Source organism: Heptranchias perlo, chromosome 9, assembly GCF_035084215.1.
Source record: "Heptranchias perlo isolate sHepPer1 chromosome 9, sHepPer1.hap1, whole genome shotgun sequence".
NCBI classification, from domain to species: Eukaryota; Metazoa; Chordata; class Chondrichthyes; order Hexanchiformes; family Hexanchidae; genus Heptranchias; species Heptranchias perlo.
This window is the reverse complement of record NC_090333.1, coordinates 50,256,445-50,275,702: the sequence shown is the minus strand read 5'-3', so window position 1 is coordinate 50,275,702 and position 19,258 is coordinate 50,256,445. Positions and strand designations below refer to the sequence as shown.

At 41.2% G+C, this 19,258-nt stretch overlaps 1 protein-coding gene across 3 annotated transcripts in view; it reads left to right on the top strand.

The window, feature by feature from the left end:
• dnajc6 (DnaJ (Hsp40) homolog, subfamily C, member 6) overlaps positions 1-19,258 on the top strand; it is a 110,413-nt gene that overhangs the window by 77,841 nt on the left and 13,314 nt on the right. For 2 of the 3 annotated variants that reach the window (XM_067990386.1, XM_067990384.1), the window contains exons 13-18: positions 1,276-1,452; positions 3,657-3,788; positions 5,334-5,468; positions 11,718-12,023; positions 13,529-13,677; positions 15,313-15,489. In XM_067990386.1, the coding sequence (XP_067846487.1) occupies positions 1,276-1,452; positions 3,657-3,788; positions 5,334-5,468; positions 11,718-12,023; positions 13,529-13,677; positions 15,313-15,489 (1,076 nt within the window). The remainder of the gene's footprint in view (positions 1-1,275; positions 1,453-3,656; positions 3,789-5,333; positions 5,469-11,717; positions 12,024-13,528; positions 13,678-15,312; positions 15,490-19,258) is intronic. The other variant, XM_067990385.1, reaches the window with a different exon arrangement.

Here is a 19,258-nt window from a genome sequence, read left to right as displayed (position 1 = left end):
CTGCTGTGGATGGCCTGCTGCACACCTGTGAAAATCAGCAATGCACTTCTGCATTGTGGACTCATCCACATTTTTTCCTGATATTTAGGAAGGTTTGTGGCCTGAAAATTCATCAAGATTGTGACTTTTCAACAATTGGGAATGCATAACTCTTTTTCCACTATTGGACCGGTTCAGCAAGGAGAAAGGGAACTTTCATCCATGCAAACTAAGCAGAACTAGAGTTAATGAACAATACATTTACCGACTGCACCACCTGTTTGCACCAGTACAACAAGTCTGCCTACAGTTCCAATACGTAATGTTAACTCCTTGATAAAAGTGAGCAATTACCCGGGCAGTGAAAAAGATTAACCAGATTAAGAAACTGGATGTTGAAAATTTCAGAAGTGCAATAGGCATCACTAACTCCTTCTATACTGCGGGTGAGGGTATCAGAAGCTCACAAAGCTGCAGCGCATACTCCTAAAGTGTATGTAAAGAATCCAAGCTTTAAACCCTTGGCTTGGTGCAGATGAGCCCACCTGTTTGATCACGCTTTTCTGGAAGCCACCATGAGCATATTCATTGGTCAGAGCTCCTTCCTGTTTGCACATTATTACAACAAAGTCTCAACTGGTTGAACCTATGACCATGTTGATTGTCAAATCTTTGCCATATGATTGGCTGGAAAAGTGGCCTTTAGAACCAATATTTAATCAGCCAAATGACCATCTTTTCAAAGTTGCTTCTACCTACACATTGGATGCTGGGAACAAAAAAGCAAAAGAGATCAGTGAACTCTAAAGTTAAAATTGGCAGAATAGAGTATGTTAGAAAATGTAAAATTAAAATAAAGAACAGAATAGTAAGAATAACTGGATAGAACAAACAGTATTAAAATGATTTTAATTTTTATTTAAAGCTTTGGGTTCATGTTACTATAACAAAGCCATTCTTGACATAGCAGCATTGCTGTGCATGAGCTGTAAACTTGTCTCCCTGCATTGACAGGTTTTATAAGGAGTGACCCTAGCTAGCAGCCAAAAGGTAACATTCCTTTTATATCTGAATATAATTATTTTATCCTAAGCATAGAAATGACTAAAACATGTCTGCAGCTTTAATTTAAACTTTTTTGAGTTGAAAACTAAATGAATTGATACCGATAATGGATTTAGAATGCCTGGAGTTGGACGTTAAATAATACAATCGTGTAATTTAAAAACATCTTTTATTGGGTTCCAGAAATGTTCTTTGATTAACCATTTTGTCTCACTATTTTTTTCATCCTAGGAACAGCATTTGACCCATTTGACTCCCAGGCCAAGCAACCCAGTCAGGATTTACTTGGTGTGTTTCTCAATCGGAGTGGTGCAGGTTCTCCAATTGGACAGGCTGACCCATTCCTGCAACCAGCCAGGACACCATCCCCTACTCCACATAGCACTGCTGGTGATCCTTTCAACATGGGTAAGAGTTCAGAGTATGACTTTAAAGTAAAAACAAATGCTCCCTGTACTTGGTGTATATTGTGGCTCCTACTTAATTTCTAATCCAATACTGTTTAGGTGCTTTTGCTAGTGAGCAAGTATCTGGGCATTGCTTCTGCCATTAAGAAGTACAGTACCTACAATCTCCCTATAGTTCCAATATGTGATGTAACTCCTTGATAAAGATAAGAGTAGGTGGTTTTTAAATTGAAATAAGATAAATACCTTGTAATAGGATTTCCTTTTATGTAAATGTACTTTTTTTTGGCTTTATTAAAATTTGTTTTTCTTTCTCTCTCTCTCTCTCCCCGCCCCCCCCCCCCCACCCCTGCCAACCCCTAATCTGTTCTGACAGTACTGACTCTTATTGAGGTAGTATTCTGCAGGAGTTTGTTTCCCCCTAGTACCTTACACCGGTGGCCATTCATCATGTGTGAACACTGACGGTGAGTGTTAGCAGTCTCTTCAGCTGAGCAGCTGAACCTAATTCCATCCTCGCCTGGCAGTCGCCATCACATTCCAACAGGAATTACTAGATAGCAATCTGGAGCAGGAACCTTGGCTTATTTTTTCTCCCCATACCTAGCTTGGGGATGCTGAGACAAATTGTGGTGCCCTGTCATTACCACAGCTAAGATCAGCTAAGCAAGCACAGACCACAAATTGAATCTGAGATCTATTCCATAACGACAAGCACATTTACTAAACTGAGCCATTGGGGAATCTTTGGGTTCTTCTTATCGCATGAAAGGATGAGATAGTGGAAATGAAAGAACAGTTTCTGGTTTTGGCTACTTTCTGTATCTGTCTGGCAGAATACTACCTCTAGAGTCTGTACTGTCAAAACAGATTGGGGGTGGGGGGGGGGGGCAGAAACAATTTTTAATAAAGCAAAAAAATAAAAAGTACATTTACGTAAAAGGAAATCCTATTACAAGATATTTATCTTATTTCAATTTAAAAACCATCTATTATTTTTATCCATCTGAACAGAGTTCAGAAACTGTATATAGTCTAATTTGAAGTTTTATTTTTGAACCGAGAATAATAATATTGGTACGGTTAGCTGGCCAATCCTCTTGGGCTGCATTGAGAGCTATCTGTATGGTATCTTGGTCAAATTCATTTTTCATTAGGTGTCAGTTGCTGCGCAGTTGTACTAAGAGATAGGCTGCTGGCTGGAACAATGGATTTGGAAAGCTGATTCTTTCACCTGCACGACCTGTGTGTTTCAGCTCAGTCCAGGCATGTGGGATGAATGTTTGTTCCCTAGACTGGGTCAGATCAATTTGGGCAGTTTTAATAGATGCAAGTACACAGCATAAAATTGTTCCTAATTTGCAACAAATTGATACTGAGTTGGGAATTTCATTCACAATCGATGGGATCAGAAATGGAAATGTGGCCTTGGTGCAGTGGGGGTACTCCTCAGGTTTGAGTTGAGGCATCTTGGAGCACTGTAGAGGGAGCTTTAAATTTGATTTGTGCCGTGCCTAACCAGACACTGACGCTGGGCTTTTGAAGTGGAAAAGTGCTAAATTTGGCAACTGTGATATTAAAGAGCGCCAAAAATGTTGGAAGGGTGGGATGTTTTACTGCATTAAAGATGCTATATGAATGCAAGTTGTTAAGATGTGCTGTGGGAAATGTTAAATCTTGTTCAGGCATAAAACGATGTGCTGTCCAAATGCTGGCTCCACTAGAAATGTTAACCTGCATTTCTCTTTCACTGATCGATACGCTGCACATTTTCCAGCATTTGCTGTTTAATTTCACATTTCCTGCATTTGTGTTTTTTTTCTTTTCATCTCCACTTGGTTCAACTCAGTTTTTAAGTTTACTCTTCTCTGTAAAGCAGTAGATAGCCAGGACACTGATGACTTCTAACAATACCCAAACACATTTGGGGGTATAATTTCCTTGGATCACAATGTTAATGAGAAAGTAAGTGTGAACGTTTAGCAGGGAAACCTGTTTTACACTTGTCCTGACTTTTTCAGTAACGCTAGTAAATGGAAGATAAAATATCTTGTGCTCTTTCAGGCCTGATCCTAGTAGTGTGTACATTTGTAATCTCTTTTTTTTTTCTAGCTGTTTAGCTGACTCCCATGGTTCTTTTAGAACCTCCTGTTTTAAAAAAAAACAGTGTGATACACTGTAAAATGTTAACTTTACTTTACTTAGGTAGAGTCTCCCCTGGTCCTCCATGTACTCCAACTGTCTCTGTGCAACCAGATCTAATTGGAGGATGGGGCTTGGGATCTTCAAGTGTACCGGGTGGTTCAGCAGTCTGGGCAAACAAAACAGCTCCCTCAGGTAAAAACAAAATGAATTACATTTGTGTTCACAAGTATATTTGACTGAGCTGTTCCCTGCAGCCAGCTCACATCATAACGCACAGGTAAAGTTTGGAAAGTACATGAGAACAAATTGGATTCACTTGACTTTATTTTCAATTCCCCTTCTCTGGGAAAATGCCATCTGTTTTGCTCTATCTCCTCTAATTGTCTGACTGAGATTAAGGATTCAGTGTGACCATTAGAGATTTGCATGGAAGTGTTTTTCTTTTCCCTTTGCTCTCTTGCCAGTCCCTCCAGAGACTCTTCCAGCAAAGTTGATGTTTTCTGGTGTGCATATCTTTCTTTGACTCTGTTAATGTAGGCTGAAATTGGGAGCTTTTTTAAAAACACACTGAGAAACTAATGTGAAGGGACCATAGTGCAGGATACCACCAAGGCTGAAAAGAGGAGGAGGGAGGGTTTTAAAAAATTCAATCTCTGGATGTGGGCGGCACTGGGAAGGCTGGAATTTATTGCACATCCCTAGTTGCCCTGAGAAGGTGATGGTGGACCGCCTTCTTGAACAGCTGCAGTCCCTGTGTGGTGAAGGTGCTCATCAGTTTGATGCAACTGAGTGGCTTCCTAGGTCACTTCAGAGGGCAGTTAAGAGTCCACTGCATTTGTATGGGATTGGAATCACATATAGGCCAGACCGGGTAAGGACAGTATATTTCCTTCCCTAAAAGACATTAGTACACCAGTTGGGTTTTTAAAACAATCCATAAGCTTTATGGTCACTTTTAATAATACCAGATTCTTATTTCCAGATTCCAAAATGCATTAATGTTTGGTGGGAGAGAATGGAGAAATGGTTTACATTTACAATGGCTTCCTTTCAGCTCTAGGATACACCTTAGACATGATAAGCTGAAAGTCTCTTCACTCTGGTTGTAAGGGTTAAATGTCAAATAACTTTGGGGTGTCTGAACATGGTTGCCTATAGGCAGGTACCCACACCACAACAATGCCCACAATTCAAAACATACTGTATTGGCAATCGCACTCTAAGGTTGGCTGATCTGAGAAATGGAAACATACAGCAGGGAGTGCTTTTATAAGTTGGGGTTTAAGGCACATTGGGCAGGATAGAGAGAACTTTTAACTGTATCTAATCCACACTATACCTCTCCTGGGAGAGCTTAATGTTAATATTGGGTGCTTAAAAAGTGGAAATGTTCTGGTCCCGTCCCTTGAGAACAAGGAGCCACCTAAAGCATTCAATTAAATTGCCACTTTGCAGTGAGGTTGCATGTTGGACAAATATGTGACTGTGTTCTGAAATCCCCACGTGGAGAGTTCTGGAACATTGGGGAGCTAGGACCTTCTTTCACAAGGAAGGAGGCTTAAATTATATATGATGACCATGGCTGTTCCAGTGCACCTTCTGATAGATTGCTCAAGTGGCTTTGGCATAGACCTGGGGACAGATTGTCTTCTTGCTGTCTATGAAATAAATTGGTGTATAGCATGAGGGTGGGATGTAGAAATGGATTAATTTTCCTATATTTTCTTTTTTTAACAGGTGGGGTTGGGGGTGCCAGCAGATCAGCAAACACCAGTCCTACCAACTCAGTACATAACACTCCTACTCACCAGCCCAAGCCTCAAACTCTGGATCCCTTTGCTGACTTGGGTGCTCTTGGTGCCAATTTAGCAGGTTAGTTCTGTAAAAGTTACTAACTTATTTTTCTTAGTGGAGATGATAGAGAAGAAGGCCTTGTAATACCAGCAGAAGCAGCAACAGCAATGTATATCTATATAATGCCCTTAATGTTGAAAAATATTCCAAGGCAGTTTACAGAAGCATCAGGAAAAAATGGATGCTGAGCCAATGAAGGAGATATTAGGGGTTGAGTGCTGGGGATAACCAAAAGCTTAGTCAAAGATGTGGGTTTTAAGAAGGGTCTGAAAGAAGGAGAGGGAGGTGTAGGGATTTAGCGAGAGAATTTCTGAGCGTAGGGCCTAGGCGACTGAAGGCATGGCCACTAATAGAGGTGCAAAGGGAAGATTAATGCACCTTTTAAGATGGTCTATTTGGCTTCAAGGTATGCAAATAAGAGGCAAACAAAGATTTAAAAAGCTTGGACGTTCCTGGTCTAAGGTTCCAAGTTTAGCAAGAAGTTGAAGGGACTATAGATCAGATTGAAATAGGATGCAGGCTGTGATGGTAATCATTGCTGAGGATGATCTTGTAGTGGAAGTCGGAGCATGCTCAGCTCACTATCTGCAAAGATACGGTGAATATTTCTCAGTAACTGCATAATGCTGAGCACTGAAGGACCCTCAAACTCAATCAGCTGCAAGAAATTTGCATGTATACAGGCATGATACCTAAAGTGGGATATGACGAGACAAAATGCATACCAAAAGCATGATTTTTATTCGTTAGCCAGTTTCCCTTGGTATTCTTTATGATCAGTCAGGGGTTATACTGTTGAATTTGGAAAGACATTTGTAAGAGATGTTCCTAGAGACAGTTAAAGTAACTTTTTTTTGATTCTTTGAAAATGAATCAATAGTGTTGTCCTTGCCCACTAAGTAGATGATAAACAAGTTTGTTCCCCTCACTTACCAAATTGATGTAAATAAATATCTATGTGCAGAATGGAGGAGCTACATTTTACAGTCCATCTATTTAAGGAATGGGTTTTTATAGCAAAGGTCAAAATATATTTAAAATTAAAAAATTAAACTAATTTGCAGATTTCATTCACAACCAAATACTTCTGCAACAATGTATGGTTTACCAAAATAAACTTAAATGTTTAAATTCAGGACATTTATTTAGAACTTTCCTCCAAACCTGAATAATAGTACAGTCCTTCATGCTTCACCTTGTTTTAATATTTTATGCAAAAAGAAAAATCAGGTTACTCAAAAGTAGTTTTTGTTGAGTGATTTTCCATTGGAGGGAGCAGACCTTACAAAGAAGTTCTGACGTGAATGGCCATTCTTCTTGTCAATCAAAACTGTTGTAGAAGTTGTTCACACTGCATGCTTGGAGCTGTAGCCAGCTAGCTTGAATATCTTCAGGTAATAATAATGGTCCTGAAACCTAAGTAAGCTCGAGACTCTGGCTTCTCACATAGGCATAGACCTCTGATGAAAAATATTGTTAAGGGCATTTCAAAAATAAAAGTGTTTTTAGATAAGTTGAATCATTTTCTTGTAAGTGTTATTTTTTGCCTTTATCATTTTACAAACCTTATTTCCAGTACTAAGTGAAAGGTTGTACAGACCATCTAGTGGCCAAAGATGGGATTGATATATAAACACCATCTGGTGGAATTTCCTGTGTATTTGTGCTCAGAGACATGTGTAATTGTGGCATGAAGCAAATACCCAGCGTAAATGATCGAGGAAACTTGGGTGCAAGTTTTACGCACATAATTATTCAATGCCCAAATTTTCTCACTCTTTTACGTCCGTCTAACTATCCCTGCGCTCAAATGCACCTCAGATTATTATAATGGCTCCGCCTCCAAACTAAAGAACCTCACACGTAAGTTTCCTGTAATTATGCTGGTTCGGAACGGGTGGAAATTTAAGCCTAGAATTTTAGGTGCAGAAGGAAACAATGTTTGGCGTTTTATTGCAATTTTTCTGAGCTTTTTCCTTACTGAGACCTGCACTATATTTTCTGTTTCTTTGAATACATATTTATAGCATCGTTATAAGTCACATTAAAAATTGAAATGCTTCTGCAATTACATGGTCATAATGATGCTTTGACTAATGTGCATGAATAATGGTTAGGTGGCTTGAAATTTTAATTTTTATACAAAAAAGAATATATGATGTGAGTTCCGTTCTTTCCTTGGGCCCCGATTGTTTACACTGAGTTCCGTTTGTTTATGTCCACTTTTATGTTCCGGCATATACTGATAGGTTGGCAGGAAATTTGGGTGTAAATAGATATTGGTAAAATGGGCATACGAATAGACCTAAATTCGGGTGTAACTTCTCGATTACGCCCCCACAGGAAATGTCACCCTCATTTGCCCAGAGAAGGAAACAGTTTTGAATAAAGCTTGGGACATGCTGCGGACAATCCCTTGAAAGGTGGTGTTCAGATAGGCTGTGAGCCTTTACATGGTATCAGAGCTGGAATCAAAATGGAAGATTTGAAGAACCACATTTGAGACTACAAAAAATCTTGCAAAAATGTAGAGAAAATGGGAGGAAAACATTTTGATTTGTTTTTTAATGGAAATGGGTCTTGGAGGAAAAAAAACAGTACAAGTCAGTATGCAATAGGTGAGGAAGCAGAAGAGGCATAAAAGGTGTTGATGTATGTTGAGGGAGTGTATAAATGCAGCCTGAAGTTATTAATTTACAAGTTTGAGGAGCATTTCATAATGTAGAAAAATATTGTTTATAAAAGACATTGATTAAAACCACTTTTCAAGTTCAAGGAGAAAGCACTGTTCAATACGTAATAGATTTGCAAAAAAGGTCCCTTGTAAATAGCCTCATGAAAGACGATGGGAATCATACAATGGATAAAGTCAGAGCCAACTACTAAGACAAAAAAATCTAGATGTACAGAAAACAGTTGACATTTGCAGAGCAGTAGATGCCAAACAATATGCAGCAAGAACACCTATAACACCAGCAGTGTTCTAAATAATGAGTGGAGTAAAGATATCACTTAATGCAATGAAAAATGAATCTGATCTAGCTGGCCAACGTAGGAAATTTGCCTACTTTTCCAGTGGTTCTTAAACATGGACAAATAGACAAAGAAAGTCCCCGTTCGTGGTAATTTTGTTAATCAAAAGTGATTACTTAATGTTATAATTCACGCAAGCGTGAAGCAAAATCAAGTAATGCATGCAAAACAACTCTACACTTAAAGAAGCAGCAAGCAAATCAAGTTACACTTGATATAACACCTTAAAATCAAGGATTTCTGCTTCAAGGCCGGTTAAGATTGATCAAGTCTTTTGGGGCTTTTGAAGTCTTATTGCTGGACGTCCCTCCTGTAGGTCAGCTTCGTTAGGCTTCCACCTGACTGCTGTACGAATTCCGTCCTGATGTCTTTTCATATTGTTTTTGCCCTTTGTGGTGTCGTTGAAATAGGGATAATGTCATTTTGGTCAATCACCCCCTGTTGCCAGGCTTCAACCATGACTAGGCCTTAATGATTGACAATTATCTTGCTTGGGACCAGGTGCAATGGCCACGTATGTTTTTCAGATACCATGGAATGTGGCAGGCCCCCATTATTAGTGTTGCCACGATGGCTTGTCTCTCTCTCTCATGACTTTGCGTGGCTTTATAACGGCTGATTCAATAGGTTTTTTAGCTGTTTTATCTGATATCAGTTCTGCAGACTGTGACTTCTTAGTTTCCCATTGTACTCCCTTTCTTTCTCATCAATCATGTCTTGCAAACCAAAGAAACCTTTGCATGTTGTTTTAAATTGGTTCTGTTCAAATGTTCCAAAGGGGCAACATTAACCCTTAATCCGGGTAGATTCTGCAAAGGTCCAGTAGGTTTTAAATTCACAACGTTCAAAGGGTTTTAACCCCTTGCTTTACATCAACAAATTATGCATTGTAAATACTGCAGTAAATCACGAGGAAAAATTATCCATTCTATAGCCAAAAGTGTATGCGATGTTTTCTTTAAAAAAAATGCTTTTGCCAAAGTAGAGAAAGCGAAACCAAAACCATCCTCCTCAGACAAACAAAGAAAAAAGGAAGTTCATAGTCCGGAGGAGTGGTTTGAGAGTGCGAATGAATTTTTTATGGATATGATTTACACAAGATAATTTTGAATGGACAATTGACCACAAGATGGACCTCAGAATATTTTGTTTTAAACTAGATGTAATGGTACGTCATAGTCAGCTTACAAGAAGCTAATATAAAATTGAACAAGTCTAATTATGTACTATGGCTATAACATCAAGCTGATAGGAAAATATAACGTGGTTTGGGAATATTAAAACAAATTTCACATTCTTGAACAGTAAGTACATCCAGTCCTTGGAATTTGAGCAAGCCAGCATTGAAGACTGATCAGAAGAATTGATGCAGCAGCTTCCCCACTCAGGCCTGAGTTAAAATTGCAGTTGGGTCCCGACGATGTTATTGGAATCCGACATGTATATGTAAAGAAGAACTCCACCGGCTCTGATTAGGTGTTCCTGCTGCCTACTTAGGAGAGCAGGTTAAAAACGCAGATGGTGTGATCCTGGCAGTTCCAGGGCAGTTAAGTAAGCCGGGCCATTTTAACGGGGGTAGGATTAAAATTGCACCCCAAGGTTTGTTGCTTGTTATCCCAGGCACATTAATGAAAGCTTTCCTTACATCTCAAAGCCACAAAAGGCACTAGGGGAAAATATGGGGAATTGGAACTCACTAATAAGAGTGATCTAAGAAGTGAGACACAAAATCATCGAGTAGAGGGTTAGAAAATCCAAAAATGTAACTGTCACTAAGAAGTGATGGACAAATAAAAAGGAAAGGAATCCCAAAGTGTAGGCACATGTCTGCAATTCATGACTGAGCAGCTCAGCACTGGCCGCTTATTTAATGGTTGCTGAAGTGTGGGTGAAGATGCATATGGTGGTTGTGAGGAGGGAGGGCCTTTATTCCCCTTCACAGCATCATCCCCATAGGTCAGCATTGCAGCATGCCTGCAAGGTGGTGAAGCCACGTTTCAGGCTACAGGTGACTGCTACTGTCATTGGATGTGCCAGCCCTATGCTGCAGGTGTCTTGCACTAGCTGGCATAGCTCTGCAACTGGTTCTCTTGATGAACATAAGAACATAAAAATAAGAGTTGTACGATGTACAGGTAATTCCTCATGGTGGTTGCTAGATAGTTTATTTAAGCAGTGGGTGTATCCTGCATGCAATTTCCCAGTAACCTGGCATTTAGGATGTCTATTCTTAAATCTGAATGTGAACTGGGACGCCTGAGGTTGTGAAAGGCACTATATGAATACGAGTTCCTTCTTTCTTTCTAAAGCACGACATGCTGTGATTGATATGCTTCCAACATTTTGGTTATTCAGACATTCACATATCTTAGTAGAAAGAAGAAAGAACGAACTTGCATTTATATAGTTGTGCCATTGGAACTACTGTCTCAGCTTTCATTGGGAAGAAGAGTCTCCATCTACATTAATTATGTGCTAAAGCGAGGTATGTTCACCTCAGTCTGCAGATGTGGGTACCAGCAGTTGGTTGCAGATCATCTCATGTAGCCTGATCTGCCTGGCATCCTCAGTAAGTCTTCCTCTTCTACACACTTCGGGGAGGCTCCCATTGGGAAACTCATTGTTGGTAGTAATGATGATAGGGATTTTTTTTTGAAGAATTGGCACAATTGAGATCCTAATTGCCAACAGAGAAAAGAACAAAAAAAGAGGAAAATTGTTAAGAAATGGCTGAAATACACTTAACATTGCTGTGCCCTTTAAATGAACTTCTGTGTATTACCACTGCCTAACAACTCTGGATATCCAGTTCACATATTCAGATTTAAGAAAGGACATCCTAAATGCCAGAACACTGGAAAATTGCAGGCAGGAGACCCCTGTGGCCAAATCATACTTACATTATGATCCTACCTGTTTTCGGCAATGCTTCCAACTCATGTTTTCTTCATCCCTGGAAATGTGGGTGATGCCCATTTCTTTGATTGAATTCATTTTATTGGATTTATAACCTATAAATCGGGCAAACCCTATTATAAAATCTGTGCTTCAATGTCTGTAATAGGAAACAGTTGCAATGACTGTTGTGAATACCTTGCTTTTGAGGGCAAAAAATATGCCATAAACACACTCCACTTTTTGTCCCAGAATTTTGATGTGAATGGAAAACGAGGAATCATTTGTGTTTGAAACTATTTTTCACAAGTCTAAATATTGTATATGCTCCACAAATAGGTGGTTCATCATTTTCAAGCAAACCCACCACACCAACTGGAATACCAGGGGGATCTTTTCAGCCAATGGGCTCTCCGCAGAAACAATCCCCTCAACCAGTGGGAGGAAGTTCTTGGCAGCAGAACACAGGATTTGCTTGGCAACAAGGTTCAACTGCCTGGCAACAGCCGCAAACTAAGCCACAACAGACAAAGCCCCAGCAACCAATACCCCAATCATCTCCACAGAATAGACCCAACTATAATGTGAGCTTTACTAGTGTGATTGGTGCTCGAGAGGAACGTGGGCCACGAGGTCCTGGGTATGGTAAGTATGAAGGTTTCTTTTCTTCCCTTTTCTTGTGTCTTCCTATCCAAGGAAGACACATGAGTGAACTGGCAGGTGCCTGCAAGAGTAGCCTAAGGATGACACTTTTTTTCTCTCCCACAATGACATGGCTGAAATCAGAAGCTTTGAGGATAACAGCAGCATAACTTGTGTCCTATCACTTTTGTATAATGTATTACTACTACTATAACTTGTTGCACCGCTGCACTGGTCTTCAAGATTTCAGTTGCAGATGTTTACCGATTAAAGTACTTCCCCATCCAATCCATTGTTTTCCTTCACTGCAGACTGGTGGCCTACAGTTTTGCTTTCCTTCATTCCACCAAGTTACTGATTTCAGTTGCATTAATTTTGAAGGCATAAAATGCCTCCCCAACAGGAGGGACCAAAAAAAAAAGGGAGCATTGTCCTGGGTTGCTCTTGTGTACCTTCCTGCGGATGGTTCAGGAGAAGCATTGGCAGAGGACAGGTCACTTACATTTCTTGGAGTCAAAGACAGGTGACCTGGGAAGACAGGAAGGGGGTCAAAATGTTTGGGAAGGAATTTAGAGAAACATAGCATCCAACAAGTTAGCTGATTTCAGTGGGGATGGTGGTAGGGCTGCTGCAATTGGGATCAATGCTCTTAGGGTGGGGAGGGGAAAAATCAACCTCAATTTCTGTTTCTGGTTGCTGTCCAGTGATGTGCATGTAGTTTGAAATCGGGATCAGGTGTGTTGCCCCCACAATCAAATAGGCTGCAGTCTTCACTGTCTGGATTTGCATGTGGAGAATGGGGGTGGGTGGGTGTAATGTAGCAGAGGGCAGTCAATACCCATGCAACTATATCTCAGCAAGATTCAGTGCCTTCAGAAGAGGATGCAAGAAAACTGGGATTAAGAAACTAAATTGCACATCCGAATCCCTCAAAAGCAGCTTATGTTGTGTAACAAATTAATTGCTCCATCTCAGTCTCCATTCACGGGAGCAAGACTTGCTGTCCATGTGCCTCTGAGCGTCCTTTTAATGCCTATTTGGCTGCAGGATGTTAATTAACATATTAGGATTTAGTGTTTGCATTTTTTTCTGAAGAGCAAAGGAATGCATTTAGGGGGAAAGATTATTCTAGCTTCCATACAGCTAGTGAAGCAGACCAATTCAATAGACGTATTGAATAGAACTGTTTTTATTATTTCTTTCTCTGGGGAACTGTCCTCAGTTGCATGGTTGAAGCCGAGCTCACTGTGGATCTGTATCCCACCATAATGTTGCATTGCTCCAAAGAGTGACCCTTAAGCAAGATGTTGGTTGGGATTGTGGTCCTCTAGAAATTAGTTATTTAGAACTGGCGTACATTGCAAGTTAAAAGGTACTGGCTGTGTTGGTTATTCAGGTATTGGCAGTTCCTGTAAATTGCAGGAAAGCCTTCCAGCCCAAATGCTATTCCTATTCAGCTAACCCAAAGCACCTTGTCACTTATAGTAATGTTTTTGGACTTATTTTAGTAACTCGACCAAAGGTTGCAGACAGTAACTTTGAGGACCTGCTGTCAAGCCAAGGGTTTGCATCCCAGAAGGAGAAGAGAGGTCCTAAGACGATATCTGAAATGAGAAAGGAGGAGATGGCTAAAGACATGGATCCAGAGAAACTGAAGGTGAACTGCATTTTCTACCATTCAGGCAATGAAATTGGCAAATGTAACATTCTGTATAGCTGTTTTCAGTTGTAAAACATTTTTTCCTTGTGGATAAGACCATTTTACAAAGAATTTTTCCATGCTGTCTTTGTTGTATCTTCTGGAGTTCTGCACTTTCCCAGGGCAGATGGTCAGGCTGCTCCCAAGCCTCTGTTCTGAAACTGGCCACTGGGAGCTGAATGACCACTAGCCCAGAGTTAGTGGCAAAGTGATCGGATGCTTGCTCACACAATCTTCTACTAAGTTGTCAATCTCAGCAGTGTTATTGTGGGGAATGATGAGATTGGTTAATTGAGTAGAAGGAAGCCAAGTGCTTCCAAGAAAGGCTGAATCAGACATGGAGGCTGAGTGTGAACCCTGTCGTTTTGCTCTTGTGCATATTTGACTAGACAGTTCAGTGGTATTCCAACATGTCTTCAAAGTCAAAATGAAGAAAAAGACATCAAAAAGAATTCTCCCCTTTTCAAAAAAAATTGAGTTGGACAAAGGGAATGTAAGAATTTTTTTTAGGACTAAGAAAAGCACTTTAGGCAAACAAGCCCATCCCTTTTTCATTGATCAATTTTACTCTGCCCACTTTCTGACGAGCAATTTTCCTGGATCAACTTCAGTGTCTTGAAACCTTCAATTAAGTCAGCTGAAGTCTTTTCCAAAGAAAAAGCCAAATTTCCTTAATCGTTCCTCATTACTTAGATGGTATCTTAACTAAAAGAATAAAATGGGATCTTCCAGAACAATGAGTGGCATTAGGCCTTGTTAATTTCCATTTGGCTGTCCGCATTATGATAGGAAGAATGTATCAGCGCAAAAAAGAGGCTGCAGTCTCCGCTAAACAAACAGAATTTGTATACTTTTTTTACTTTTGATTTCAAGCCAAGACCAAGCGGAGAGATATCCTATATCTGAAATGCCCCAAGATGATAATTCAATTAAGAGGCCAAATGATATGGGACATTTTTTTTAGAAAGGGACTGAGGAACATAATCTGGTGGAATGTTGTCTTTTCACCAATGGGACCTGGCCTTAATGTATCCCAGATTGATGAGATGAAAGTCTTCTATCTTTACTGGCTGGAAGGATCTTGTGTAAAATGAGTTTGGGAAATCTCAAGCCATTTCCTAGCGAGTCCATAGCAGAAAACTGCTCACAAATTGGCAATTTCATTGGTGTGGGAGGTGGAAATATTCCCGCTGGTTAATAAATGCTTATCTGAAGCTGAGCTTAAGGCACTCTGGGCAAAGTAAAAGCAGCCTTATTCTGCATCTGACTCCTGCTATACCTAAACAGGGCATATGAGATGTTGATAAAGTATAATAAAAATGAAAATTGTTCTAATCCCCAGCACGACTATGCCTCACATTGAGTGTAAAAATTCACATGTGATTTATTTTTGCGAATTGCTTGAGGATAAGGCTGCGTTGGAATCGTATTCTTAAATATATCTCTTGTGACCAAAATATCTTGCTATGTAAAGAAAGTTCGCTTCTGAGAGGACATCTTATGCCCAGAATTGAAATTCAGCATCTCCCCTATTGTTCTCTTGGTTACACGCTACTCATAGAATTGAGTTTAATTTTTTTTTGTTCATTTCAGTTATTGGATTGGATTGAAGGAAAAGAACGAAATATACGTGCATTGCTGTCAACAATGCATACTGTTTTGTGGGAAGGGGAGACCAAATGGAAGCCCGTTGGCATGGCAGATCTGGTAACTCCTGAACAGGTGAAAAAAGTCTATCGGAAGGCAGTACTTGTTGTTCACCCTGATAAAGTAAGTTTCTTTTTCAATATAAGTATACTTGTGCTAGTGCTTGTGGTCTCTTCCCAGTATATTAAAATCATTATCGTTTGGGAGACCTTTCACCTCGGGGAATGCAGTTTTTATCTGGGCCAACAGATAAAGACTAACGAAGGGCATTCAACCCAGTTGTAGTGATCCCCACACATTTCAAAATTGGATGGATCGTGAATGTTGAAATACAACATCTTGTGTTAGACAATCTATCCCCACCCAATTAATACCCCACCTCACATGCTATGACATGTATACATATTGCATAGAGATACAAACATGGGTCTGCAAAAAACTCTTTTTTTCTATACTAAATTGGTAATCTTAGATCACAGACTGACTGATGTAAAAAATGGAAATATCATCCTGGTGCAGTTCAGCAAGGGTCTTTTTATTATATTTGTAAATAACACTGGCAACAGTGCATTTATTGCCCATCCCTAGTTACCCTGAGAATGTGGTGGTGGGCTACCTTCTTGAACCATGGTAGTCCTTGAGATGGTGCTCCTATAATGATAAGTAGGGATGTCCAGAATACCAACCCAGCGACTAAGAAGGAATGGCAATATATATCCAGGTTAGGATGATGTGAGACTTGGAGGGGAACTTAGATGTAATAGTATTCCCCCAACATTGCTGCTCTTGTCCATCTTGGTGGCAGAGATTGTGGGGAGGGAGTTGCTGTCGAAGTAAACTCGGTGAGTTGCTGCAGTGCATCATGTAGATAGTACATATTGCAACCACAGTGCACCGATGATGGATTTCGATTCCAGTGGCAGGGGCAATGATCAAATGAACTGCTGTATTCTGGAAAGCGTTGAACCTCTTGAGTGTTATTGTGGCTGCACCTATCCAGGTAAGTGGTGAAAATTCTGCCACATTCCTGACTTGAGCCTTGTAGACAGGAGAGGTTTTGAAGGGTTAGGAAGGGAACCACTCAAGTCCCTGCACTCTACCCTGCTCTTATAACCATGGTGCTGAAATGGCTGGTCCAGTTAAGCTTCTGGTCAGTGGTGATTGCCAGGATGTTAATGGTGGAAAATTTGGTGATTATGATGCCGCTGAAAGTTAGAAGGAGCTGGTTGACCTTTTTCTTAGAGATGGTCATTGCCTGCCACTTAATATAGTGTGAATATTACCTACTTTTGTCAGCCCAAGTCTGGATGTTGTCCACATTGTCCTGCAGTATTGCCCTGGGGCTGTAACAGTTGGCCTCCCACAACCATCCTCTGTGCATCATGTAAAACTCCCAACACTGGAGGGTTTTCCATTTGACCTCTGTTGACTTCAGTTTTGCTAGGGCTCCATGGTACCATACTTGGTGGAATACTGCCTGGATGTCGAAGGCAGTTACTATTGCCAATCCTCTGGCATTTAGCTTTGCGTCCATGTTTGGATCAAGGCTGTGATGAGATCTGGAGTTCAGTGGTTCTGACTGAACCCAAACTGTGTGTTGGTGAGCAAATTCTTGGTGAGTAGGGGTTGCTTGATGCACTTTACTGATGATTGGGAGGAGACTGATAGGGTGGTAATTGGCTGGATTAGAATTATCATGCTTTTGTGGATAGGACATATCAGGGTAATTTCAATATTGTCAAGTAGATGCCAGCTAGCTCTAGTGCAACATAACAACCAGGATGTCAACAGGGCCCTTAGTTTTTGCTGTGTTTAGTGCACTCAGCCACTTCTTAATATCACATAAGTTTGAACTGAATGTACTGGAAACTGGCATCTATGATGGTGGGAATTCTGGGAAGGGAGCCAAATAGGATTGTCCAATGATTTTGAAACACTTCAGCCTTCTCTCTTGTACCCACATGCTGGGCTCCACCATGGTCAAGGGTTGTGATGTAAAATGGAGCCTGCTCTTCCTGTTAGTTACCTGGTTATCCACTACCATGCTTGACTGGATGTAGTAGGGTTGGAGAGCTTTGCTCTGATTCTCCATTAATTGTAGGACAGCTTATCTTTGTCTATAACCTACTGCTTTTTGGTGTTTAACATGCTCCTGCTGCGCTAGGTTGATACCTAATTCTAAGGTACATCTGGTACTGCTCCTGGTATGCCCTTGTGCATTCCCATTGAGCCATGTTTGGTTTCCTGGCTATTTTTTTTATTCGTTCATGGGATGTGGGCGTTGCTGGCAAGGCCAGCATTAATTGCCCTTGAGAAGGTGGTGGTGAGCCGTCTTCTTGAACCGCTGTAGTCCGTGTGGTGAATGTTCTCCCACAGTGCTGTTAGGTAGGGAGTTCCAGGATTTTGACCCAGTGACAATGAAGGAACGGTGATATATTTCCAAGTCGGGATGGTGTGTTACTGGAGGGGAATGTGCAGGTGATGGCGTTCCCATGTGCCTGCTGCCCTTGTCCTTCTAGGTGGTAGAGGTCGCGGGTTTGGGAGGTGCTGTTGAAGAAGCTTTAGTGAGTCGCTGCAGTGCATCCTGCAGCCGGTACACACTGCAGCCACGGTGCACCAGTGGTGAAGGAAGTGAATGTTTAGGGTGGTGGATAGCATACCAATCAAGCGGGCTGCTCTGTCCTGGATGGTGTTGAGCTTCTTGAGTGTTGTTGGAGCTGCACTCATCCAGGCAAATGGAGAGTATTCCATCACACTCCTGACTTGTGTCTTGTAGATGGTGGAAAGGCTTTGGGGAGTCAGGAGGTGAGTCACTCACTGCAGAATACCCAACCTATCACCTGCTCTTGTAGCCACAGTATTTATGTGGCTGGTCCAGTTAAGTTTCTGGTCAATGGTGACCCCCGTGGTGATCAAGGAGGGGGAATGTGCTGGGCCATGAGATTACAAATGATGGTACACAGTTCTGCTGCTGATGACCCATAGGGGGAAAAATTGGATAAGGGCCGTTTTTGGGCGCGGATAGCGTGACGCGCTAGTACCCCGCGCCCATTCACCCCTGCACAGGCAGGACGCGAGTTTCAGTCAGCCTGAGGACTAACCTGCAATCAGCGTTCCATTCCGGGCCTTGCTCATGGAATCAATACAATTCGCACTTTTCACCAGCAGATGGGGCCCAATCTCTAAAAGGGAGGATGTTTCTTAGAAATCTTTTAAAGGTAGCTGGTACATGTTACTTGCTGAAAATAACAGTCTACTGCCAGCACAGAATGGAAATCGGACATCGCACACGTGAAACACTGATGCAAGTCCCATCCCTGTGTTTACACACTGAGTTATGTTAAAACATTGAATAAAGGTTCGCACTACTAAATCCCACATCCTCCAATCTGCATGCCAGACCTCACCAAACTGCCGATCTGAGTTGGTACCAGGCTTGCGAGTGCGCGTGCACCAAGATTCTCTACTGATGCACTAGAGACCTTTGTGCAAGAAATGGACAGAAGGAGGGACATCCTATATCCGCGGGGGGGTTGGGAACAAGAGGCACTCCACCAAACATATACCCAAAAGGCGGTGGGGGCGAAGTCGATGCCAGGCGCACAGCATCATGAAACATGGATGCAGTGCATGAAGAAGCTCACTGCTTTGACACGAGTGATGAAGGTGAGTGAGATCAAGTGGCGTCTCCTACCATACACCACTAGCCGCATCCACTGCTCCATGCACTATACCCCCCATCACCCACATACCAACAAACTCTTTCCATCAGTACTCAACTCTTCCAATTGGATGCTTCCTCTTACCCTTACACATTACCACTGTTTCAAGCCACACACCCACAACTCACAGGCCATGCACACTGGCAGCTATTCAACCATGACAGATCATG